We start from the raw sequence: 24,937 nt of genomic DNA on the forward strand, positions 1-24,937 counted from the left end.
ACCCTGAGACAGATGGAGAAAGATGCAGGGATCTGGAGAGGCGGAGACACCAGGAAACAGAGACACAGAAAGAAACCAGATGGGATTGGGGGGTGGGGAGGCTAGAGAACTGCTTAGTGTGGCAGTGCCTGGTGTGGTCACACAGTGACAAGTGTGTGCTGGGGCCAGGGTGATCTGGTGACTTTTTAATTGTGAACATGTGTGTGTACGCCCGTGAGGCCGTCTTCAACTGTCTATGGCTGTGACCCTGTGTTTCTGCTGAAAGTGTGCCTTCCCAACCCACAAGAGAGGAAGTGAGAAATCCCAGTGGTAGGGGTGGGGGGAGGGTGGCTGAAGGGCTGGTTGAGCAGGGAGAGGGGTGGGAATGCTTTCTGTCCCCGCCTCCCCCCCCCCCCCCCCACTCCGCTGGAGGTTTCCACTGGAAACTGCAGCTGAGAAAGGACGAGTGAAGGTCACACAGTGAGAGCCATAACGAGGCCGAGTAGAAGGGGGAGAGGTGGAGAGAGAGGAAGCCATGGGACAGGGGTGGGGGAGAGAGAGATGGGGAGAGACTAGGAGGGGGCCGAGAGGGAAGGGGAGAGGCAGAGGGAGACACTGTGATTAGGTGAGATAGAATGGAGAAGGGGACAAGAGACTGAGACAGGCAGGGAGACAGATGAAGCAGGGAAGTTAAACCCTGGGGAATTGGGGCTGAGAGAAGCAGAGCTTGAGGTGAGACAGAGGCTGGCTAGAGATGGGAAGCCAAAGAAAACTAGATGGAGAGGGGAGGGGGCTGGAGCGGTGAGGAAAGCCAGACGGAGTGAGACTGGGCAGGGAGTGGAGAGGCTGGGCCCTCCTCTCGGGCAGGCTGCCGGAATCCGGGAGCTGTCCGTTCAGCACCGGCATGGTGGGGACTGGTGCGCACTGCCCTGTCTCCTTCGCGGAGCTTAGGCAGGCCACATCCAGGAGATCTCACCTGGTACATAGCACCCCCAGTCTCCGCTCAGCCCCTTCTGGGTCTCCGGCCCTTACTGTGTGTGTGCCCCTCGGGGACAGGTGTGAGGGCGAGCTTGTCTCAGGGTCTCTTTGGCCCCACATCTATTGGTCAGACTTTAATCAATGTCTGCCCTTGGGATAGATGCTCAGTCTGTTGAGGTGACTAGAATACAATTGCAGACATTTTTGGTCTCTCCAGCTTTCTTTCCCCATACCGTGCTGCTGATCTATGAGGTCTCTCCCCATTTCCGAGTCTCCCCACCCCTCCCTGTTTCTGCTTCATGTATCTCCCTGGTCTTTATCTCTGAGTCTCCCCAGTTTGCCAAATGTGTCTCTTCCTGGCTCTCCATGTCCCTGTGGCTCTCTGTCACCTTCACGGAGTAATTCTGTTGCTCTTGTTGCGTTTGTTTTTTTATCTGTCTTTGCCGGTCTCCCTGCCTTTGTCAGTCTGTATCTGCTTCTATCTGGTTCTGAACTGTGTCCGTTTCTCCTCTTAAGTCTCTCCTTATGTCTCCCTCACCAAGCTCCCCTGTCCCTGTCCATCCCTGTGACCTTCCTAAGTCTTCCCTCCTCCCCACCCCAACTTCCGCAGAGCCTCGCGCTGGGAGCACGGTGCACAGTCATCAGTCTCACCAGGCTTGTGTCTGAGGAGGGAGTGCATAAAGGGGGACACAAGCCTGTATCTGGGGTGTCGCATGGTGGGGCCGAGGTCTCCCTCAGCCGCACTGGAGAACAGGGAGAGAGAGAACCTAGAATCTCCTGGGATCCAAACATCTTTAGGCATCTCTGTCCTCCCAACCCCTTTGCCCGTGGTCCAGGCCCATCCCTGCCAGAAACAGACAAGGTGTAGGTGGGGGTGTGGGGAGAGATAATATGTTGACAGATCCTCCCCCCCACCACCCCCAGGAAGGGGGCAGAACTGCAGAGGGGACCTGGGGGCCAATCACCTGGGCTAGAAGTTGTGGCTCCCCCCACCTTCCCCGGTCTCCATGGAGACGGGCCAGGTCTGCAGGCCCAGCCTCCTTTGCTGCATATTCGGCCTCCCTGTTACCATGGCAACAAGGGACAGCAGGGAGGGATGGGGATGGGTCAGAGTACAGGATTGGGCCGAGGCTCTGGGTGCTGGGGAAAGCCAGGGAAGCTGACTTCCTGTCCCCCTTTACTCCCAGGCCCTGTCTCCTTGTCCATGTCTGTCTCTCTTCAGCTTCAAATCTCTCTCTCTGTTTCTCTTTATCTTTTTTTGTGTCTCATTCTGGCTTTTAGCCTTTCACATATTTCCCTGATCAGACCCTTAACCTTCACCCCCCACCACACACACACTAGGCTCACTCTGTGCCCCTTGCCTGTGTCCCCCATGCCTCCCCTCCCACAGGTGGGGAGAATACCCACATTCTGAGGAAGCTACAGGGACAGACTTTCACTTGCTCTCTGTCCCTTCTATAATCCCCAGGGCAAGTCTGAGGTGTTCCTCAGAGAGCAGAGAGTGGGGGTGAGAGGCTGTGACTGCTGGGGCTATGACAAATGGCTGATGGGGTGTTGTGTGTATGTGGCAGGCCTGGGGGTGTGTGTGCATACGCACGCTGAGCTGGGACATGTGTGGCGTGTGGGTGGGGGCACTGGGGGGTGTTTGCAAGTGCAGCAAAGGTGTCTGTGCAGTGTGGGAAGTGGGGACGGTGTCATGAGCTCTGTCTCTGGGAATTATTGTCCTGTGTGTGAGTCTGTGTGCACCTTTTCGTCTGTCATTCACAGTCAGCGACACTTGGGCAATTGTGCCCGGTGGACTTCTGCCCCCGGGGAGGAGTGTGGGTGGTTATGTGTGTGCTGTTGTGTGACTGCCGCAGGGACCACAAAGGTTCCTGGGGTGCGTGGGGGAGTGCGAGGCCTGTAAGCGGGTGATGGTAATGAGTGTGGGTACGTGTGCGTCTGTGGGTTGATGGGCTGCGTGGTTGTGGGTCTTTGTGTGAAATGATTCGAGGCCAGGTGCGGTGGTGGAGTGTGTGATGTGCACGTCTGTGATGTAGTGTTCACAGGGTGTGAGTCAGTCCTCATGGCCAGGCCATTTATGACCATGGTTGTAATTCCGCTGTGATGTGAGGGGGGTGCGCTTTATTTCCACATGTTGGTGAATCTCTGGGGTTGTGTGATGGGGTGGTGTGGTATGTGTGTGAGCATCCGCGCTGGTGTGTTTTGGAATGTGATGGTGAAACTGTGCTGGTGTGTGATGGGTGCTGGATGTGTGTATCCTCCCCATCTGGGCTATCTGGGTGATGCTTGGGCATGAGTGTGAGGCTTGGTGGGGGTCTTCTGGCTGCAATGGGTCTCCCTGCAGAATTCTGCCATTGTGTGTGGGGGGGCACACTACTGAGAGGGCCTCAAGGCTCATTTCCCCTCTGCAGCACCCTTCCTCACTGTAGGGTCTTCCTTGCCTCTTAGGTGCCCTGCAGCTCCCCCTCCTGAACAACACCCCCACAAGGTCTCCAGCCCCCCTTCCAGTCCGCTGTGTCCCCTGCCTTACTGTGGTGGTTTAAGGGGCTTCCCCCCAACCCGGTGTCCACCTCCCCCAGCGCACCCTTCTCTCGTTGTGGCAACATCCCCACAGTGAGGAGATTTTCGGGGCCCTATCTTCCTCAGCGCCCCCATTGCGGGGGTCTCCACATTCTTCATTGCGGGGTCTCCGGGATCCCCCCTTCTGCGGCGCTCCCCCTTCTCGGCGGTGCCGCCACTTTGCGGAGGCTGGGGGGCGGGGAGGACAGCTGCAGTACCGGGGGCGGGGCCGCGGGCCATCCGTCAGGGCGGCGGCGCCCCTGATTGGCCGGCGCCGGCCCCCCCGCGGGCGCGGACATATGAGGAGGCGGAGGCGGCGGCCGCCGCAGACTCTGTGCGGGAGGGCTGCCGGCTGGACGGACCCGCGGACCGAGGCGCGGGCGCTGCAGAGGCCCCCCAGCCCAAGCCCGCGCCTGAGCCCGCCCTGAGGCCTCTGCCCCGGCCCCCGCCCCGCCCGCCCACCCCTCTCCCCCGGAGCCGCCAAGATGGGGGTAGGTGCTGGGGCCGGCCCGGCCGTGTGTGTGCGACATTGTGGGTCCAGTGACATTGGGTGTCTGCGCGGGGCGGGGGCTCCGGGACCCCTGCGCTCCGGGGCCAGGTCCGCGGGACCCGGCCGGTCCGTTTGGTTGTGCCGCTGGTTGAGCGTGTGCACGGGGCCGCCTGGGGCCGCGGGGTCTGTGGCGTATGTTGGCGTGTCTTTGTGTGCGGGGTCCGTGGGGCACCGACCGGCCTTCGGCAGCTCGGCAGCTCTGCAGCTCTGCCTGACCTGGTGCGGTTGCACGCTCCACCGTATGTGTGCGTGTGCGTGTGTGCGCGGGTGAGCTCCTGGCTCTGTCAGGTCCTGCCAGCACCGTCTGCCAGCGATCCTGTGGCCCAGGTTGTGTCTGACTGCATTCGTGTCTGGGTGTGTCTGAGAGCTGGTGTTTGTGTCTGGGGGTGTGGAAACCCCTCTGCTTCCCCGGCCGGGTGGGGACAGGTCTGGGCTATGGGGTGAACACCAGATGACCTCTCTTTCTCCTTCCAGGCCTGGATGGGGGGGGGGGTCTCCGCAGTGCGGCAGGTGGCCTGGGCATGTGTGTGTGTCCAGCCCCTAATCTGAGGAAGCTGATATTGGGGGGGGGGGGCGCTGGGAGAAGTAGGAGAGCAGTGGCAGGGAGATTGCGAGCCTGGCTGAGGGCGCATGTGTGCACATGTGGGGGGTAGTGGGTGGGGGGAGTGTATCGTGCATGTCTGGCTATGCCCTTGCCTCTGTGTCCGTGTGTCCTTGTCTGTCTGTGAGTCTCTCCAGCAGATGCCGCCTCCTTCCCCGGCTGACCACCTGATCCCCTCTGCAGCTCTGGATTCCTCCCTGCGTGTCTGGGGCGGGGCCATAGGGGGAGAGTGGGAGAAGGAGGGAGGGGGCTGGGCAGGAGGAACACAGGATGGGAAAGGCTAATGGAGAGGGAATATGAGGGATGGGGAGAAAGATGGCGGATGAACACTGATGGGCCCAGGGATGGAGGTGGGGGGTGGGGCAGCAGATCTCTGGCTTGGAGTGGGTGAGGGGGGATGGGGAGAAGAACTGGGTGGGAGAGGACCGGGAGAGAGAAGGGGGGAAGATGAAAGTTAGTGATGGCTTCCAGGTAAGTGGAATGGAGGGAGGGAGGTGTGGACACACTGGAGGAGACTGAGACCGTACCCTGCAGGAAAGGAAGGGGAGCATAAGGAAAAGAAGAGGGGACAGGAGAAGAAAGGCCCTTTAGACATGGGTGGCAAACAGAGAGACAGAACCCTATGGAAAGAGCGAAAGAAATAGGCAGGGCCAGAGAGAGATGCTCTGAAAGAGACAGAGAGAAAGAAGCATAGGCATAGGGACAAAGACACGGTCAGAGAGACATGCAGAGACATGGGTGAGACAAAGACATGGAGAGACATACAGAGACAAAGAGAGAAACTGAGTCTGAGATGAGGAGACCCAAGGACAGACATTTCCTATCCAGAGACCACCAAAGTCAGCCTGAAGTGTGGGAGGAGGCAGAGAGCAAAAGGGGAGGTGGAGAGAGAGAGATGCTCAGAGAAGGCCCCAGACACTCTCAGAGGGGGAGGGAGAGGCTGGCCAAGGTGCAGAAGCTGCGTGAGCTGGCGGGTGTCGGGGGAGGCGGACAGCTGAAAATGGTGAGGAGACGCAGAGACTGGCTGCAGCGAACGAGACAGGCGTGTCCCCCACCCTCAGAGGTGCTCCCGCCCCGCAGTGCGCCCATCTGGGCCTCCCGCCTTGACTGGGAAAGCCTCGGCTCCCCCTCCAACAGATGGAAGCCTGCCCCTAAGGGAGTCTGGTCATAGCAAGGGCAAGCAGGAGCCAAGGCTTGCCTGCCAGGGACTAGGGTGTCCCGGTCCCCTCCTCCCACAGACTCAGAAGTCCAGGCCCCCAGCCCCTCCTCCCTCAGACCAAGGAGTCAATGCCCCCAGCCCCTCCTCCCTCATACCCAGGAGTCAGGCCCCCAGACCCTTCCTCCCTCAGACCCCAGAATCTAGTCCCCCAGTCCCTCCTCCCTCAGACCCAGGAGCCCAGGTCCCCGGCCCCCTTCTTTTTCAGACCAGGGGTCCAGGCCCCCAGCCCCTCCTCCCTCTAAGCATCAGCTCCCAACCTTCCCTAAGGTTCCAGGGGGGGGGGGCGGGTGCTGGTTTCCTTCCCGACTCCTGCCAGACCCCCATCTCTCTCCTCTCCTGCCTTGCCCCTCATTTCTCTACCTTGACCCCATGACCTTCTATCTCCACATCTCTCCATCCATGGGGCCACCCCTGTGGGGAGGTAAGGGACCTCCTGGCCCAGGCAGTGGAGACGTGTCCTGTCTGTCCCCCAGGCCTCCGTGCTTTGGAGTTAGACGCAGTGCTGCCGCAGGGCTGGTCCGGGGCCAAGCCTCCCCCCCACCCTCTGACACCTTCACAGAGACTCCTGGGCCTCCAGGTTGTGGTAACCCCCAGGCTCGGCCTCGGGGTCTGGGGGCAGACCACAGGCAGCTCAGGCCTCTACAAGGTCATGAGAGGATTAGCCCTGAGCTGCCTGAGCCCAGGATCCCGGCTTGGCTCTTGGCCCACAGGATCTGTCAGCAGCCCTCTCCCAGCACCTGGCCTCACCCCACCCCTCCTGCCAGCCTCCGGGGACACTGTCTTCCCCAGCTGCCCAAGCCCCCCGGACTGGCACCTCCCTCCCCCACTCACACTGCATCCAGGGCAAGCCAGGCTGGGGCTTCTGTACCCCAAATCCCAGCCAGCTCCTAGTCTGTCCTCCAGAGACCTGACCTTGACCATCCCTTGTTCAAAGCCGTCCAAGGCTGCAGCCAACCCCCAAGACGGAGGCCAGGACGCACAGCTCGTCCGTCAGGGCCCCCGGGACTGGCTGTGTCACCATGCACATAGGAGGCTGGCTCCCAGGCTCTTGTCCCAGCTGTGACCAACTGCTGCGGTACCCTTTCCTCCATCCCCGCCAGGCCTGTGGGGCCTCCCAGGATTAGTGGGTCCTTCAAGAGACGGAGACTGAGACACCCATGGGGCTGAGGAAGGGGCCCAGGAAAAGAGTTGGGTAGAGAAGACTGGAAGACAGGGAGAGTGACAGAGGCAGGGAGACCTGGAGCTAGAACGACAGAGATGCCGAGATAGACCCGAGAGAGACAGACAGATGGATGGGCAGGAAGGTCACAGAGTGAGACAGTCAGAGATAGACAGGGTGATTGAAACAGGAGAGGTGGAGAGCGACAGACACACCAAGCATTGTAGGGAAGACATAGCTCGAAAGTTAAAGACAGAGACTCATGGCAGAGAGAGGGTGAGAGAAGGACAGGGAAAGACACCGAGGCGGAAATAGCGACACTCAGAGACAGTCTGAGATCCCGCAACATGGTAACTTGGAGAGAGACAGGAACCCAGAGAGAATCCAAAGAGAGACTCAGCCAGCCAGACATGGGGAGAGATCATTCAGGAGATGCAGACAGACATTGTATGAGAGAGAGAGACATACAGAGCTGGAGATCAGACAGATGGAGAGAATTATACAGAGACCCATGCTGAGAGACTCAGACAGACAGATGACATAAAGAGATGGAGACAGAGCGGGGAGAGAAATAGCCACAGAGAGACAGAGATGGAGAGATACAGAGGTAGGAGACAGAGAGACAAAATAGAACAATAAGGCAGAAGGGGACAGAGACCTGGAGAGACAGATCCAGAGACAGAGAAAGACCAGACATAGCAAGAGAAGGACACTCCAGGATCTGGGACAGGCCCAGGGAGGGGGAGAAAGAGACACAGAGATAAAGAGACACCAAGTGACTGAAGGAGAGAGAGCCACAGAGATCGGCACAGAAACAGAAAGACAGAATCACAGACAGACCCAACAGAGACCCCCGGGGACAGAGACCCAGAGATAACACAGCGCCAGAGACGAGACCCACGGGTTCTGAGAGACAACCGCCCAGAGATACGGGGCAGAGACAGGGGGGTGCAGACGTGTCTGACAGACCATGACCCCCAGAGCCAGCCCCGCCTAAAGCACACAGAAGCAGGCCAGGGTGAGGGTGGAGCCGGAGGGAGGGCGGGTGTCCCCCTTGTAACCCCTTCTCGCCCGCAGTCTGGTGGCTCTGACAGCTATCGTGTCGCCACCTCGCAGGACAAGAAAGATGACAAGGGCTCGCCCAAGAAGAGCAAGGGCACCAAAGAGCGCAGGGACCTGGATGACCTCAAGAAGGAGGTGGCTATGGTAAGCCCCACCCCTCGTGCCCACACAGCCTCCCAGAGCAGAGATGTGGCTGGGGGTGGGTCTCATGCCCTCAGGTCCCGCCCCAGGCCCCCAAAGGCCTTGGCTCTCACTGCCTTCCCCCAAACTCTTGTTCCTCAGACAGAGCACAAGATGTCAGTGGAAGAGGTCTGCCGGAAATACAACACGGACTGTGTGCAGGTGCGGCTGGGCCTGAAGGAGGAGGACCTCTGGGAGGGGGGCTGGGGGCCTGGACTCCTGAGTCTGAAGGAGGAGGGGCTGGGGGGTCTGGACCCCTGGGTCTGAGGGAGGAGGGGCTGGGGGGTCTGGACCCCTGGGTCTGAGGGAGGAGGGGCTGGGGGCCTGGACTCCTGGGTCTGAGAGAGGAGGGGCTGGGGGGTCTGGACACTTGGGTCTGAGGGAGGAGGGGGCTGAGGGCCTGGGACCCTGGGTCTGAGGGAGGAAGGGGCTGGGGACCTGGACCCCTGAGTCTGCAGGAGGAGGGGCTGGGTGGTCTGGACTCCTGGGTCTGAGGGAGGAGGGGCTGGGTGGTCTGGACCCCTGGGTCTGAGGGAGGAGGGCTGGAAGGCTGGACCCCTGAGTCTGAGGGGGAGGGGCTGGAAGCCTGGACCACTGGGTCTGAGGGAGGAGGGGCTGGGGTGCTTGTGAAGTGTTGGGGAGCTAAGGTGGCTCAAGGAGGTGCAGAGACCCCTGTGGAGTCCTGGGGGCCTGGGGTGCTTGTGAAGTGTTGGAGAGCCAGGGTGGCTCAAGGAGGGTTCTGTGTGAGTCCTGTGTCCCCCAGGGTCTGACCCACAGCAAAGCCCAGGAGATCCTGGCCCGGGATGGGCCCAATGCGCTCACACCACCGCCTACCACCCCTGAGTGGGTCAAGTTCTGCCGCCAGCTCTTTGGGGGTTTCTCAATCCTGCTGTGGATCGGAGCTATCCTCTGCTTCCTGGCCTACGGCATCCAGGCGGGCACAGAGGACGACCCCTCGGGTGACAACGTGAGTGCCCCCCACCCTGCCCTGCGCCAGGGCCTGGATATTTAGGGGTCCCCGCCCTGCCCTGCTTCTGGCCCCTTCTGGCTTCTCAAAGCCCACTCACAGCTGTGTCATCAGACCTGGATAATCCCTCATCGAGAAAGCCAGAGTTGGTCTTAGGAAACTGAGGCTCAGTAAAGCCAGGGAACTTCTCTGCCATATAGGGGTGGCCTTGGGGACAGTCATCGCCTGAAAGACTCCCCCCTCAGAAAACTGCGTGCCCTCATGTAGAGAGCCAGGCACACCTGGCTGCTGAGCTGCCAGGACACATCCCCCAATGCAGGGATCACACAGGGGACGCGGTTGCAGCAGACCCCGTGCCTGGGAACACAGACCTGCATGCTGACCCCGTGGAGATCTTCGTACACGCACATGCACAAATGTGCGGAGTCAACACCGTCACGCCTAGACACGGACTCAGACGCAGCTGCCTAGTTCAGACACATAGGCAGGGACACCGACGCAGACAGACAGACACAGGAACTCAGACCTGCACAGAGCTGCAGGTCCAGTCTGGGGACAGATAGATTGACCTGTGACTCAGGCAGAGACAGATCGTATTCCTAGACTTTGGAATCCAGGGCGCCTGGCTGGCCCAGTCGGAGGAGCGAGCGACACTTGACCTTGGAGTCCTGAGTTCGAGCCTCACATTGGGTGTAGAGATTACCCCAAAAATAAATAAGAAAATAAACAAAACTTAAAAGGAAATTTAAAACGCACACAGGCAGATAGACAGACACGGAGTCTCAGACCCAGGCAGGGAGAGACGGAGAGACAGAGATCCACACACAGAGATCTACACACGAACAGTCCCATCAGTTTAAAGCCAGGCACGCAGCCCAGCAGAGAGACAGACACATTGACCTGAGCGCAGGACAGACATGTGCACGGATAATAACGTACGCTTAGCTTCTCAAACACAGGCAGAAAGACAGACAGAGGGACACACAAAATCAAGAGACTGACTGACCTAGAGACACAAGCACCCACGTGCCGAAAGAGGGGCCCGAACAGGCAGATGGACACACGGACCCTCGAGTAGACACAACCTGGGGTCAGTCACACAAATACAGAGCCCCCTGCCCCTGTTGACTCGGGGTGGCCTTCCTGGATCCCACACCTCTCGGGCTGAGCCTGGGAGGGAGCAGCTCTGAGGTGCGGCCCTGTTTCCCCCACAGCTGTACCTGGGCATTGTGCTGGCTGCTGTGGTCATCATCACGGGCTGCTTCTCCTACTACCAGGAGGCCAAGAGCTCCAAGATCATGGAGTCCTTCAAGAACATGGTGCCCCAGGTGAGGGGGGCTCAGAAGGGGGCGGGTGGGAGCAAGAGGTAGGAAGGTGGTGGTGAGGGGTGCCATCCAAGCCCGGGTGGACGGCGGGGCGCTGACTCTTCTCCGTTGGGCCCGCAGCAAGCCCTGGTGATCCGTGAGGGTGAGAAGATGCAGGTGAACGCCGAGGAGGTGGTGGTCGGGGACCTGGTGGAGATCAAGGGTGGAGACCGAGTCCCAGCTGACTTACGGATCATCTCAGCCCATGGTTGCAAGGTGGGACCAGGACCTGGGACAGACCCAGCTCTGTCCTTCCTGAAGTGGCTCTGGGGTCCAGGCCCCCAGCTCCTGCTCCCTCAGACCCAGGGTTCTAGGCCCCAGCCCCTCCTGCCTCAGACCAGGGTTCCAGGACCCCAGTCCCTCCTCCCTCAGACCCAGGATTCCAGGCCCCCAGCCCCTTCTCCCTCAGACCCAGGCGTCCAGGACCCCAGCCCCTCCTCCCTCAGACCCAGGGGTCCAGGCCCCCAGTCCTTATTCCCTCAGACCCAGGAGTCCAAGCCCCCAGCCCCTCCTCCCTCAGGCCTGAGTCCAGGCCCCAGCCCCCTCCTCTGTCAGGCTCAGGAGTCTAGACCCTTAGCCTCCCCCCCTCAAAACAAGAGTCCCGCCCTCAGCCTTCTCTTCCCTCAGACCCAAGAGTCCAGGCCCCTAACCCCCTCCTTCCAGGCCCTCACCCTTTCCTCCCCCAGGACCCAGGAGTCCAGGCCCCTTGTCCCTACCCCCCCGGACCCATCAATACCTTAGACCTTGGCAAGGAGCCTCTGTTTCCCACCTTCAGGAGCTCAACCTCTAGCCCCCAGACACCACTCACTCCCCCAGGCGTCCAGGCTTCTAGTTACGACCTCCACGGGTACAGCCTTGGCCCTGGTGTCCTCTGGACAAGTGCCCCCTGACCCCAGGGCTGAGCCCTCTCTCCTTTCACCCACCCTCAGGTGGACAACTCCTCCCTGACCGGCGAATCAGAACCACAGACCCGCTCTCCTGACTGCACCCATGACAACCCCTTGGAGACCCGGAACATCACCTTCTTCTCTACCAACTGCGTGGAAGGTGCGGCAGGGGCCCCCCAGGTTGGGGCGGGGCTGGTCCAGACAGAGAGCTATGTGTCTGGGACTCGGGGTCCCTCTGGACTTCGCCCAGACCCCACCCCCAGCTCAGCCTGTTCCCCTCTGGACCCACAGGCACGGCTCGTGGCGTGGTGGTGGCCACAGGTGACCGCACTGTCATGGGCCGCATTGCTACGCTGGCTTCAGGCCTGGAGGTGGGCAAGACGCCCATCGCCATCGAGATCGAGCATTTCATCCAGCTGATCACCGGTGTGGCTGTCTTCCTGGGCGTGTCCTTCTTCATCCTGTCCCTCATTCTCGGGTACACCTGGCTGGAGGCTGTCATCTTCCTCATCGGCATCATCGTGGCAAATGTCCCCGAGGGCCTGCTGGCCACCGTCACTGTAAGGCCCGGACCTCCGTGTTTGAGGGAGGAGGGGGCAGGGGGGCCTGACTGCCACGTTCCTGAGGAGGACGGCTTGTGCCCTGAGGGCTGAGCCTCCTAGGTCTTGAATGACAGGGTCTGGGGATTCCGGAGGCCTTCTTAATGAAGCAGATGGAAATCTTGGGGCACACTGCGAGGCACCAAGGGCCAACAGCCTATCACGTTCTTTTTTCTTTTTCTTTTTTCTTTTTTGAGAGAAAGAGGGAGGGAGGGAGGAAGCAAGAGGGGGACGGGGCAGATCTCAAGCAGACTCCTGGCTCAGCGCAGAACCCGACACAGGGCTTGATCCCAGGACCCTGAGATCATGAGCTGAGCCGAGACCAAGAGTCGGACGCTTAACCTGCTGAGCCACCCGGGCACCCCCTCAGTCCTACCACTTTCTAAGTTAAGTTGCATGATTAAGAGGTCCACCCCCATGGGGCTCCCGGCTATCTCAGTTAGGAGAGCACATGACTCTCGATCTCGGGGTTGTGAGTTTGAGCCCCACGTTGGGTGTAGAGATTGCTTAAAAATAAAATCTTAAAAAAAAAAAAAAAAAAGAAGAAAGTCCACCCTCATGGTAAAAGGTCCAAAGAATACATTAAAATAGTTGAAAAAAAAATAAAATAATGCCCCCACCCTGCCCTGCCGCCCAGCGGTCAGCCCCACCATAGAAGTGCATCGTCTACACAGCTCCCCCGCCAGCGTAGGCATATTCCAGCCTGTGGAGCAGTGCTGACGGCACATACTCCCAACCGTCCCAGGAATTCTCTTCGTCTGCTTGATTCTTTTTTTTTTTAAAGATTTTATTTATTTGAGAGAGAGAGAATGTACACAAGCAGGAGGGAGGGCAGAGGGAGAGGCAGGCTCTCTACTGAGCAGGGAGCCCAACGTGGGACTCGATCACAGGACCCCGAGATCATGACCCAAGCTGAAGGCCGACACTTAATGACTGAGCCACCCAGGTGTCCCTGCCTGCTTGATTTTTTTTCACTGAATATATCCTGCAGCGTTTTCCCCATTAGCATGTTCAAATGGTAGGTCAGGGGCTCTTTACCAACGTGGGGTCATGCATACGGATGCCCCAGTGTGAGTCTGGGCACGGGCAGGTGGGCGGCACTCAGACTGACCTCCCCAAGAGCCCCCTCAAGACCTTGTCCAGCTTCTTGCCCCCAACCCAAAGGTAACCCCTACCCAGGCTTCCAGCAGCTTCACCGTACTGCATAGAATAATTTAGTCCAGATATATTAATTGAGTCCAGACCCCCGTTTCGGGCTCAGTTTCGGCCTCAAGATCAGGCACAATGGTCTTGAACCTCATCCTCACAGGTGCAGGCAGTGGGGACCTGCTTCCTCATGGCTCTGTATTATTTCATGTTTTTTGTCCCATGGTTTATTCACCCCTTCTGTCATTCGTAGTTGTTTGGGTTTTTTCTCGTTCTGGATGGTTCTAAAGGCTGCTGCTGTGCACAGAGGGCACATGTCCAAGCCTGTGATTGTTGGTCTGTGCCTCGGGGTGGAACTGCCAGACAGCACCAGGCTTCCGAACGTCTGTCTGTCCTGTTGCTGTTTGATGTTAGGGCAGGTCGTGGGTGCTTGCGGTGCTGGTGCGAGCCTGCCGCCCGGCTCCACCCCGCCCCTCCATGACTATGATTGTGACCGGCCCGCCCCATAGGTGTGTCTGACACTGACGGCCAAACGCATGGCCCGGAAGAACTGCCTTGTGAAAAACCTGGAGGCTGTCGAGACCCTGGGCTCCACCTCCACCATCTGCTCGGACAAGACAGGGACCCTCACCCAGAACCGCATGACGGTTGCCCACATGTGGTTTGACAACCAGATCCATGAGGCCGACACCACAGAGGACCAGTCAGGTGAGGCTAGGGCCCTGGCGGGCACCATGGGGTCTGGCCCCAAGGCGCTGTGACAGGGGACACGTGCCTCCTTCAGGCACCTCATTCGACAAGAGCTCGCACACCTGGGTGGCCCTGTCCCACATCGCTGGACTCTGCAATCGAGCCGTCTTCAAGGGAGGTCAGGACAACATCCCTGTGCTCAAGGTGGGTCCAGCTGCCCCCTTTGCCTCAGTTCTGCCCGTGGCCACGGCTGCTGCTGCTGCTCTGTTCTGATGGCCCTCTGTCCCCACAGAGGGACGTGGCCGGCGATGCCTCCGAGTCTGCCCTGCTCAAGTGCATCGAGCTGTCCTCTGGCTCCGTGAAGCTGATGCGCGAACGTAACAAGAAAGTGGCCGAGATTCCCTTCAATTCCACCAACAAATACCAGGTACTCTGGGCTGTCTGGCCTGAGAGCCAGCCTGGACTTCCAGGTCTCGATCGTGCCGGTACGCGGTCACCTCTGCCCCACTGCCCCCATGCTTTGGACAAGTTACTAACCTCCCAGAGCCTTGGTTTCACCATCTGTGAAATGGGAATGACAGCATTCACCTGGTTAGGTGAGGAACAAGGTGACCGAGGAGTGAGAGCAAGGTCTCTGTCCGAGTGGGAGGGAGAGGAATGGAGATCTTTCTATAGTGAAGAGGGGGGCCCACCAGAGAGCTCTCATTCATTCTGCAGTCTCTGGTTGAGCCATCAGTGCATGTCAGGAACACGTTTTAGGCGCTGGAATACCTGTGACACCTGCGGCAGTGAGTGACACAGTGGAGTCCCTCCCTCTAGTGCTCGAAGACAATGACAAAAGCATGAGGAAATACAGAATATCAGAATATGCTGGCTGCAGGTGTCTGGGGCAAGAGTGTTTTAGGCAGGGGCATAGCCTGTGCAAAGGTCCTGAGGCAGGAGTGTATTGATGTTTGAACGATATCCAGACAGCCAGGATAGTGGGGCAGGAAGCCAGGGAGTGTGCTGGAGGAAAGGGCATTGGGTACCTGGGCAGGACCCATCGGGCTCATGGGCCGGGGAGAGGACTCAGGTGTGACTCTTAAGAGGGACGTAAGCCACGAGAAGGCTCTGTGCAGAGGAACAGTGGGGCCTGACTCACATTTTTATTTTTTATTATTTTTATTATTTTTTAAGATTTTATTTATTTATTTGACAGACAAAGATCACAAGTAGGCAGAGAGACAGGCAGAGGTGGGAGGGGGAGAAGGCTCCCCGCTGAGCAGAGAGCCCAATGCGGGGCTCGATCCCAGGACCCTGGGATCATGACCTGAGCCGAAGGCAGAGGCTATAACCCACTGAGCCACCCAGGCATCCCATGACTCACGCTTTTAAAAAGAGTTTCACTGAGATATCATTCATCTATCCTAGATGGCCCACATGAAGTACATAACTCAGCATTTTGGGTGGTTCACAGATACGTGCAGTCAGTGCCACAATTATGGAACTCTCCATCACATCAAAAAGAAGCCTCGCACTCCTTAGCGCTTGTCCCCCTCCTTCCCCATCTCTCTGATCCCTCAGCAACCACTCGTCTACTTTCTGTCTCTCTGCATTGGTCTATTCTGGACATTTCGTATAAACGGAACCCTGAGACACGTGGGGTTTCGTGGCTGGCGTCTTCCATTTTGTGTGATGTTCTCAAGCGTCACTCCCGCTGTGGTGTGTGTCGGTCCCCTAGACCTCTCTGTGGCTGGGCAGTACTATGGGCTGTGGAGGGCAACATGGAGCCTTGGCATGGCAGGGGGTGGCCGGCCGGGGAGGGCACGGGGAGGTGAGGCAAGGTCAGAAGCTGAGTGTATTTGAGAGCGGAGCTGGGCAGATTTGGTGGTGGGTCAGATGTGGGATGAGAGGAAGCTGAGCGAGGCAGGGAGAGAGAGACGTATCCTAAGGATGGCCGAGATTCCTGCGAGCGAGCCCCACGGGCTGAAACATCTGTGAGACAGACAGAAATGGGCAGGGGTGAGCCACGATCTCTGGGAGAAACGCCAAGAACCAGATGGAGATCTCTTGGGTAGAGAGTTTGGGGCAGAGAGTTTTGCATTCTGGGGGCGCCCCCGCTGTGGTCTGTCCCGGCCCCCATGGCTCTGGGCGGAGGGTGGGGGCCGTCCTCTCCCCCTGCTGGGTCCCGCCGAGGCTCAGGCAAGCCTGCCCTCCGGCCTCTCCACAGCTCTCCATCCATGAGACTGAGGACCCCAACGACAACCGCTACCTGCTGGTGATGAAGGGAGCTCCTGAGCGTATCCTGGACCGGTGCTCCACCATCCTGCTGCAGGGCAAGGAGCAGCCGCTGGACGAGGAGATGAAGGAGGCCTTCCAGAACGCCTACCTCGAACTCGGCGGCCTGGGCGAGCGTGTGCTGGGTACGCACCTCGGGAGGGGCTGACCTGGGGTAGGGGCTCAGCCAGTTTGCTGGGTGGGGGGGGGTCCTTGGGGGTATGGGGAGGGGTGTGAGGCTGCCCAGAATCTGGCTCAGAATAGGGCCTCCCAGAATGCACCATAAATGAACGAATGGATGAACAAGGGAGTGTGTGTGTGTATGAATGAGAGAAGGCATCTTTAGGGGGTGAATGTTGACAGTCCCCACTGGCCGGGGCTGCCCTGACTGCAGGGATCCTAGCGGTGCAGGGCCATGGACCAGGAGGTGGCCGTCCCAGGCGGGAGCCCTCATGCCCTCACCCCATCCTGCCATCAGGTTTCTGCCATTACTACCTGCCCGAGGAGCAGTTCCCCAAGGGCTTCGCCTTTGACTGCGATGACGTGAACTTTACCACGGACAACCTCTGCTTCGTCGGCCTCATGTCCATGATCGACCCGCCCCGAGCGGCTGTCCCTGATGCAGTGGGCAAGTGTCGCAGCGCCGGCATCAAGGTGTGGCCTGGGGCAGCCGGGGGTTGGGGCCGGGGCCCTCCGGGGGGTGCCAGCAGTGAGACTGGATCATCCCTGCCCAATGCCCACAGGTCATCATGGTCACGGGTGATCACCCCATCACGGCCAAGGCCATCGCCAAGGGCGTGGGCATCATCTCCGAGGGCAATGAGACAGTGGAGGACATCGCTGCCCGGCTCAACATTCCAGTCAGCCAGGTCAACCCCCGGTGAGGCGTCCCCCCAACCCCCCTTTCCTTCTGGCTCTTAGCACCTGGTCCCACGTCCCCTCCACATGCGAGGACGGGCTGGGTGGGGTAGGGCTGCCTCCGAGCTTCACTGTTCACAGCCCTGGGACCCTGGGCAAGTCAATTACACTTCCTGAGCCTTGGTTTCAGAGCCTGGTCCTCCCACCTCTCCTGTCTGTGGGTTCGGCCGGCCTGGCTGTCTGTCCCTGCTTCCTCACGTGTCCTGACCGGCCCTCTGCTCTTCCCAGGGATGCCAAGGCCTGTGTGATCCATGGCACCGACCTCAAAGACTTCACCTCCGAGCAGATCGATGAGATCCTGCAGAACCACACTGAGATCGTCTTTGCCCGCACGTCCCCCCAGCAGAAGCTCATCATCGTGGAAGGCTGTCAGAGACAGGTGGGCTTGGCCTGAGGCCTCTTCGGAGGAGGGGGCTGCGACCCAGATGAGGGGGCTGGAGCCAGGCCTCTGGGCGTCCCCCTCACCCCCTCTCCCTCCAGGGAGCCATCGTGGCTGTGACTGGGGATGGTGTGAATGACTCCCCCGCCCTGAAGAAGGCCGACATTGGCGTGGCCATGGGCATCGCTGGCTCCGATGTGTCTAAGCAGGCAGCGGACATGATTCTGCTGGACGACAACTTTGCCTCCATCGTCACAGGCGTGGAGGAGGGTGAGTTGGCCGGGGAGGTCCTGGAGACTGGGGTTCCTGCAGGAGGCCCCAAGAGGGGCAAGAGGAACTGACCAGGGCTGTGGCGGAATGAGTAGCAGGGAGACACCAGGACCCTTCCGAACCGCCTGAAACTCGTCCTTTCCATCCTTCTTCCCCGAAGTGGGGTTGGGGGCTCCCTGGGGACAGGGCTGAGCTGACGCATTTCTGGGGCCCAGTCTGGTGAGCAAGGCAGACGCAGAAGCATTTTTAAAACCTGTAAGTGCAGCCACAGGGAAGCCGAGGGTCCTTCAGGGGCCTCATGGAGGCCCCTCGCCCAACCTGGGGTCAGGGGGTGAGGAAGCTCCTAGAGTAGACAGGAATCAGTGTACGGTGTCGCAGGAGCCAAGCTGGAACATTCAAGGAGAGTAGTGCCTGGGGAGGGAGCTGTTGGCAGAGGGACAGAGCGCACACAGGCAAGGCGCTGGGAGGTTGCCCGTGTGTGGGGCCGGACCTGGTGTCTGGGGCTGGGGACGCCGAGCCCTGGCTGCAGAGCCCACGGACACTGCCGCTTCCTGACAGGCTTTAATGAGGCCCCAGATGGAGCTGGTTTACATTTAATTTTATTCTGATCATCAAAGCAATTCCCGATAATTATAGGAAATGTAGACAAGCATTAGGAAGAAAATTGGAATCACCCATAACCTCACCATCCAGAAATAATCACTACTCCTGCTCTGCGCATTCTCCTCCCGCTCCTCTCTCCCTTTGGCAGTGTCCCCAGGGTAAAAAAAGAATGCATGATAAAAGAGAATGCCAGCAGGAAAGCTGAGCCTAAAGTGACAAATGAGATGCCCTTATCCCTTGCCTCTTGGTCCCTGAAGACACCGTGGGTAACCCTTTCTTCTTCCCCAAGACATCTGTGTGTATGGGACACGACCTTGTAGGAATATCCATCACACTTTCCACACTTGTACTGGGCTCCCACCTTGTGCCTCCTGCCTGGTGCAGGACAGACAGCTGTGAGCAGAGCAGACACGGTCCCTCCCCTCCAGGAGCGGGGAGGGGCAGTTTTAGACAAGTTAACAAACGCATGGTGACATAACACACATAGTTGTAAATTGCAGCAAGTGCCGAGAAACTCACAAGTGGGACGCCATGGCAGGTAACAGCCATGGCCCTACCCACATCGGGCGGGCAAGGCAGGCCTCTCGGAGGTGGGAAACACAAAGAAACCCACAAAGTTTAACTTCCAGTAGGGGAAGTTCAGAGCAAAGGGCATAGGGAACCCCCATGTCCCCATCCCCCAGCTCCCTCACTGCTCACGACCCTTCTTGTCTCAACACACACACTGGATTACGCTGAAGCACATTTCAGTCCTCATTGCCTCCGTCAATACCAGCAGTTTGCGGCAGGCCGAGCACGCACGGCGGAAACAGGAAAGAGCGGGTCTTACTTTGACACAAAGGCCATCTGACCATTTGTACCACTGGGCAGCCTGCCTTTCTCTTTCCACGTGAATGACATGCCTTGCTGCTCGAGCCTCTCAGCGCACCCTGGAGGGTGGGAGGAGGGGCTGGCTGCGTTAGTCTTTACCTTCTTTTATTTACTTTTTAAATTTTAAATATTTCCTTTATTTATTGAGGGGGAGGGGCGGAGGGAGAAGCAGGCTCCTCACCGAGCAGGGATCCCAAGACGGGACTCGATCCCTGGACTCCGGGATCATGACCTGAGCCGAAGGCAGACGCTTAACCCTCTGAGCCACCCAGCCGCCCCAGCTTCTTTTTACTTTATACAGACTGGACTGATGGAGTTTGTATCGAGACAGGACATGCGTCCAGTAAGCTGGGCAGTTTGCTGAATTTTTACACATGTACACACCAGACCCCGACCAAGATAAAGAACATTTCCAGCTCCATCAGGTTCCCTCCGGCCCATAGCTCCCTGCCCAGAAATAGGCTATACCTTGACTCTGAGCACCAGGCAATAGTCTTGAACCTCCTCTAAATGGAGTCATGGGATATGAGCGCTTTTGTGTCTGGCTTTTTTCACTCGATGTAACGTCTATGAAATTCATCCGTGGAGCTGGGTGTGTCAGTAGCTCGTTCCTTTCCTTGTCTGTTGTAGGGAGGGACTCTAGGTCATTCATTCATCCAGTCCCACACTGATGGCCATTGGGGTTGGTTCTGGGTTTTGGTGATGGGGACTAACGCTATGGTGAACCTTCTCATACTTGTTTTTTGGTGGACATAAACACTCCTTTAAAACTGAGAGTAGGATTACGGGGTCAGTAGAGTAGGGGGGTGTTTAACTTTAATACAAACCGCCCAATGGTCTTTCCAAGTGGCTATTTCTCAGGAACATTCGAACAGGGTGCCGCAGTGGGTGTTTGTGCAGGAAGGTGGGCAGGTGGGGGGGGGGTGGATTGGAAGGAGCAGGGTCCAGGGTGCCCGGGGTCTGAGACTGCCCCTGCCACAGGCCGCCTGATCTTTGACAACCTAAAGAAGTCCATCGCCTACACGCTGACCAGCAACATCCCTGAGATCACGCCCTTCTTGCTGTTCATCATGGCCAACATCCCCCTGCCTCTGGGCACCATCACCATCCTCTGCATCGACCTGGGCACTGACATGGTGAGTCCCAGCCACCCTCTGGGCCCCATGAGGGGAGGGTCCCCCACTCCCAGCTCACACAGCCTCTCCTGCCCAGGTCCCCGCCATCTCATTGGCATACGAAGCTGCAGAGAGTGACATCATGAAGAGACAGCCCAGGAACCCCCGCACTGACAAACTGGTCAATGAGAGGCTCATCAGTATGGCCTACGGGCAGATTGGTGAGGACTTGGGGACCCCACCTGGTTCATGGCTGGATGCCCAGTGCCTGGCCCACAGTGGGCACTCTGGAACCTTCTGTTGGATGAGTGGGGTGAAAGCAGGATTTGGTGCTGGAAGTTTGGGAGTGACTGGTAGATGAGTAGTGCTCTCCAGGGTGGGACCAGTACAGACAGAGGACAGGCCTGGGGAGTGCATCTGGGGGGCAAATGGGACACCAAGGGGCAGATCAGGGTTGGCCCCAGGCTGGCCACCTCAGAGCCCACTGCTCCACACTCCTCCATGGTGGGGAAGACAGGATCTGCCCATGAGCGCTCTGAGGGCAGGAGTGAGCCCCATCCCTTCCCTCCTCACCTTGCTGCTGGAGGTGTACGTGTGGAGCCTTGGAGATGCTGAGCTCCCCATTGCTGGGAGTATCCCAGAAGGCAGAGGCTTCATGGTGGTGGTCAGAGACCCGGGGAGATCATTCCTGCATCGGGGAGCCTGTCATACTGAAACCCCGATGGTTCTCAGGGACTCCCTGATGTTTATTAGGGGGCCTGGCTCTGGTGGGAGAGAGCCCCCAGGTGAGTCCCTTCCCTGAGGCTTCTGTCCCAGGTGGCCATGGCAGGCACCCGCCATCAGGTAGCGCTGTCGGGTTGCCAGCTGGGAGCCGGGCATGTGTTCTGTGGGAGTTGCCCCCCCCCCCCCAACCAACTGTGGAGTCTCACTCCAAGGTGCCCTGGGCTGGTCCCGACCTGAACCTCTCTCATCTCCTCCCCACCTCCAGGAATGATCCAGGCTCTTGGTGGCTTCTTTTCCTACTTTGTGATTCTGGCAGAAAATGGCTTCTTGCCCAGCAACCTGGTGGGCATCCGGCTGAACTGGGACGACCGCACCGTCAACGACCTGGAGGACAGTTACGGACAGCAGTGGGTGAGTGGGCGGCCCCGCGGCATTGGTGAGGGGGCTCCTGGTCAGCGCCCCTGCCAGGAGCCCCCGTCCACTGTCCCAGCCACGGGGTGTGGCTGCCTCCTAGGATGGTCCTTCTGCCCGGGGCTCAGGCCTCCTGGCGCTCTCAGCCCAGCTGAGGTGCCCGCCACCTCTGGTCTCGCTCTCCCCCAACTGCCACAGAGGGGAGGCCCCATCGGGACTGAGCCCCTGCCCCCCACCAGGGCTGGTGCAGGGCGTGCAGACACGGGGCACGTGGGTCCTGGGCTGGGGCCTGGCTGTGCTGGTGCTGACGGCCACCCTGCATGCTTGTCATCGCTGGGGCAGACGTACGAGCAGAGGAAGGTGGTGGAGTTCACATGCCACACGGCCTTCTTCGTGAGCATCGTGGTCGTCCAGTGGGCCGACTTGATCATCTGCAAGACCCGAAGAAACTCTGTCTTCCAGCAGGGCATGAAGTGAGGGCCGGCGGCACGAGGCTCTGTTCTGTCCCATCCATGCGTCTGTCTGTCCCTCCCCACGTGTGCCACACGTCTGTCTTTGCCCCTGAGTGATTTTCTCTGAGTGGTCCCATCTATCGTGGATTCCTTCTGTGTGTCTTTCCGTGTGTGTGTGTGTGTGTGTGCTGGGGGGGCAGGGGTGTCACTTTTGGGGTCCCCTTCCCACGCCTGTCTGTGTGTTGCTATCTCTGTCCTTCTGACTTTCTCCTTCTGTTGCCAACTCTCTGTCTCCTGCTTGTCCCTCTGTCTGTGTGACTCCGGGGCTGTCTGTCTCTGTCCACCTCAGACTATGCCTGGCTCTGGGGGGCTGGGGGCTGGCTCAGGTCCTCTGAACCAGCCCCGCCTGTGCCTCCAGGAACAAGATCCTGATCTTTGGGCTGTTTGAGGAGACGGCGCTCGCTGCCTTCTTGTCCTACTGCCCTGGCATGGATGTGGCCCTCCGCATGTACCCGCTCAAGTGAGTGCCCCTCACCCTCCTGCCTCCCGCTTCCCGCCTCCCACTCCGGGAGCTTCCAAGGAGCCTTCCCCGTGGGACATCCTTCCTGGCCCCACGCAGATCTCAAGCCTCACTTCTCCTACTGTCTCCTTGGACCATCCACCATCACAGTCCCTGTTCTTTTTTTTTTTTCTCTAAGATTTTATTATCTTTAAGTCACCTCTGCACCCAACGTGGGGCTCAAACTCACAACCCTGAGTTGGAGAGCTGCCCGCTCCACCGACTGAGCCGGCCCGGTGCCCCCGAGTCTCTGTTCTGATGCCCCGGAGTCCTCCCCCATGGACGTCCTCGCAGGGGGGCCCCTGCAGGCCCCAGTCCGCAGCCTCAGCCAGAGGGCGAGGGAGAATTCCCACCCCCCAGGGTGTCCTTCCTGTTCTCCGGACTTGGCCTCTGTGTCCCCCAGGACGGCCCCTCACCCACACCCCCCTGCTCTCCTGTCTCTGCAGGCCCAGCTGGTGGTTCTGTGCCTTCCCCTACAGTTTCCTCATCTTCGTCTACGATGAGATCCGCAAACTTATCCTGCGCAGGAACCCCGGGGGTGAGGGGGCTCCCCGGGTGCGGGGCGAGGCTGGGGGGGCAGGGGTGCAGTTGGGGGCGGGGGGCAGAGCGCTGTGCCAACCTCTCTGTCTCCCCGACGTCCCTCCTCCTCTCTTCCTGGCTCTACGGTCCCCCTCCTCTCGGTCTCTGTCCTGTGCCCTTCTCCATGTCTCTTTCTCTTTCTCTCTCTTTGTCTCCAGGTTGGGTGGAGAAGGAAACCTACTACTGACCTCACCCCCCCCCACATCGCCCATCTCTTCCCTGCCCCCCAAACCCAGGACAGCCCCCACCAGTCCCCCGATTTTGTATTCTGGGGGAGGGGCCCTCTCTCCCCGTGGCCCCACCTTGGCCCCTACCCCCTCAGTTTATCCCCTGCCTCCCCAGCGACCCCCCTCTGGCTGGCTTCTCTCTCCAACCCCTCCCGGCCCCCCTCTCCCCGCTCTCTTTTCTGTGTCACTGTTCCTCTCCCTCTCCTCTTCCTCCCCATCCCCTCTGTGCCCCCTCCCTGGGCTCTTTTTTACTCCCCCTCACCCCTGGCTGACGCCGTCTCTGGTTCTGGACAATTATCAAATATATCAGTGGGGAGAGAGAAGCGTGTGTGCGTTGTGCTTGGTTTCTGGCCCTGAGGGTGAGGGCGGGTGGCTTCCCCGGCGCTGGCATCCATGGCCTGTGACCCACACAACCCCAGGAGCCACAGAATCACGGAGTCGTCAAGTCCTTGGGTTTTAGACCCAATTGAGGTTACAGCGAGAGCAGCTTCAAATCACCAGACAGTGGGATTATGGGATCAGAACAGGGCAGAGGAAGAGAGTCAAACTCAAAGGGGAAGGGAGGGGGACAATGCTGGTGACAAAGATGACAGTGGTGTGGTGATGATGGTGATTCACTGAGTGCCCACCCTGTGCTCTGCCCTCTTGTGCCTCAGCTCATTTAATCCTCACAAGGTGTGAGGCACAGAGAGGGGAAGTGACCTGCTCAAGGCCACACAGCCGAGAGGTGACAAGTCTGGGATCTGAACCTGAGTTGTCCAACCTCTAAGTACTGTGTTCTTCTCTCGCTCTTTTTATTTTTTTGAGATAAACTTTCAGTAAAGTGCAAAATCTTACAGGCACAGCTCAATGATTTTTAAGATGACATTGTGGGGCACCCGGGTGGCACAGTCGGTCAAGCATCAGACTTTTGAGCTAAACTCAGGTCTTGATCTTGGGGTCATGAGTTCGAGCTCTAGCCTACTTAAAAAAAAAAGAAAAAAAGAAAAAAAAACTACAGTGCATAACCACCACCCAGATCAAGGTACAGAACATTTCTACCCACCCAGAAAGTTCCTTCGTGCCCCTTTCTCGCCAGCGCCCCTCCCCCACCAGAGGCTGCTCTGATTTCTGCCGTCATCCCTTAATTGCACCTGTTTTGGGACTTCGAGTAAATGAAATCTTACAAGCACGCGGTCGCGTGTGTCTGGCTTCTTGTCCTCAGCACCCCTGTGAGAGTCAACCACAATGTCCCACATATCGGTTGCTTTAGGACCTTTCTAACAGTGTCCTCCGACGACACGTGTATGCGTCTCTGTTGGGCTCATGCTTAGGAGAGGGAGGGCTGCGGGTGGCACAGGCTGTGTTCCGCTTTAATGGAAGCCGGCCACACCCTTCCCAGAGCTTCCGGGTCACCCGCATTCCCACCGGCTGTTGTTCGTCCCTTGACTTCCAGCCCTCCTGGCTGGGCCGCAGCAGCCCTTGGCTCCTTCTGACCGACCCCAGAGACGTGAGTGTGAGTAGATGCACACGCCCACCGTACCCGACAGTTACATTGACCTACATTAGTGCCCGATGGCCTTATGGCCTTTTTCAGAAAGATGAAAATCCTCTTTGGATTTCTTTCATTTAGTGAAAACGGGTGCTAATGTG

The 24,937-nt window shown here is 58.8% G+C and overlaps 1 protein-coding gene across 2 annotated transcripts; it reads left to right on the plus strand.

Moving 5' to 3' along the window:
- The first annotated feature begins 3,881 nt into the window (after positions 1-3,881).
- Positions 3,882-23,628, plus strand: ATP1A3 (ATPase Na+/K+ transporting subunit alpha 3). Of its 2 annotated transcripts, none has more exons than XM_045989051.1 (23): positions 3,882-4,010; positions 8,165-8,254; positions 8,393-8,452; positions 9,054-9,257; positions 10,472-10,585; positions 10,703-10,837; positions 11,551-11,668; positions 11,800-12,068; positions 13,763-13,961; positions 14,038-14,147; positions 14,236-14,370; positions 16,153-16,345; positions 16,678-16,853; positions 16,943-17,079; positions 17,346-17,496; positions 17,598-17,766; positions 20,221-20,375; positions 20,452-20,575; positions 21,343-21,488; positions 21,831-21,961; positions 22,359-22,460; positions 22,946-23,037; positions 23,237-23,628. In XM_045989051.1, exons 1-23 carry the CDS (start codon positions 4,005-4,007, stop codon positions 23,263-23,265), a joined length of 3,045 nt encoding a protein of 1,014 aa, XP_045845007.1. In that variant the 5' UTR covers positions 3,882-4,004; the 3' UTR covers positions 23,266-23,628. The 2 variants fall into 2 exon arrangements, with proteins under 2 accessions (XP_045845007.1, XP_045845006.1); XM_045989050.1 differs by having other exon boundaries at positions 3,990-4,010; positions 8,126-8,254.
- The last annotated feature ends 1,309 nt before the right edge of the window (positions 23,629-24,937 follow it).

This window comes from Meles meles, chromosome 19, assembly GCF_922984935.1.
Source record: "Meles meles chromosome 19, mMelMel3.1 paternal haplotype, whole genome shotgun sequence".
Taxonomy (NCBI): Eukaryota; Metazoa; Chordata; class Mammalia; order Carnivora; family Mustelidae; genus Meles; species Meles meles.

Bases quoted from the DNA above. Each gene is read 5' to 3' on its own strand.
- ATP1A3 (XM_045989050.1), top strand. The intron at 17,080-17,345 runs GTGAGGCGTCCC...TGCTCTTCCCAG, and splicing joins GTCAGCCAGGTCAACCCCCG to GGATGCCAAGGCCTGTGTGA. The intron at 17,767-20,220 runs GTGAGTTGGCCG...CCCCTGCCACAG, and splicing joins CGTCACAGGCGTGGAGGAGG to GCCGCCTGATCTTTGACAAC.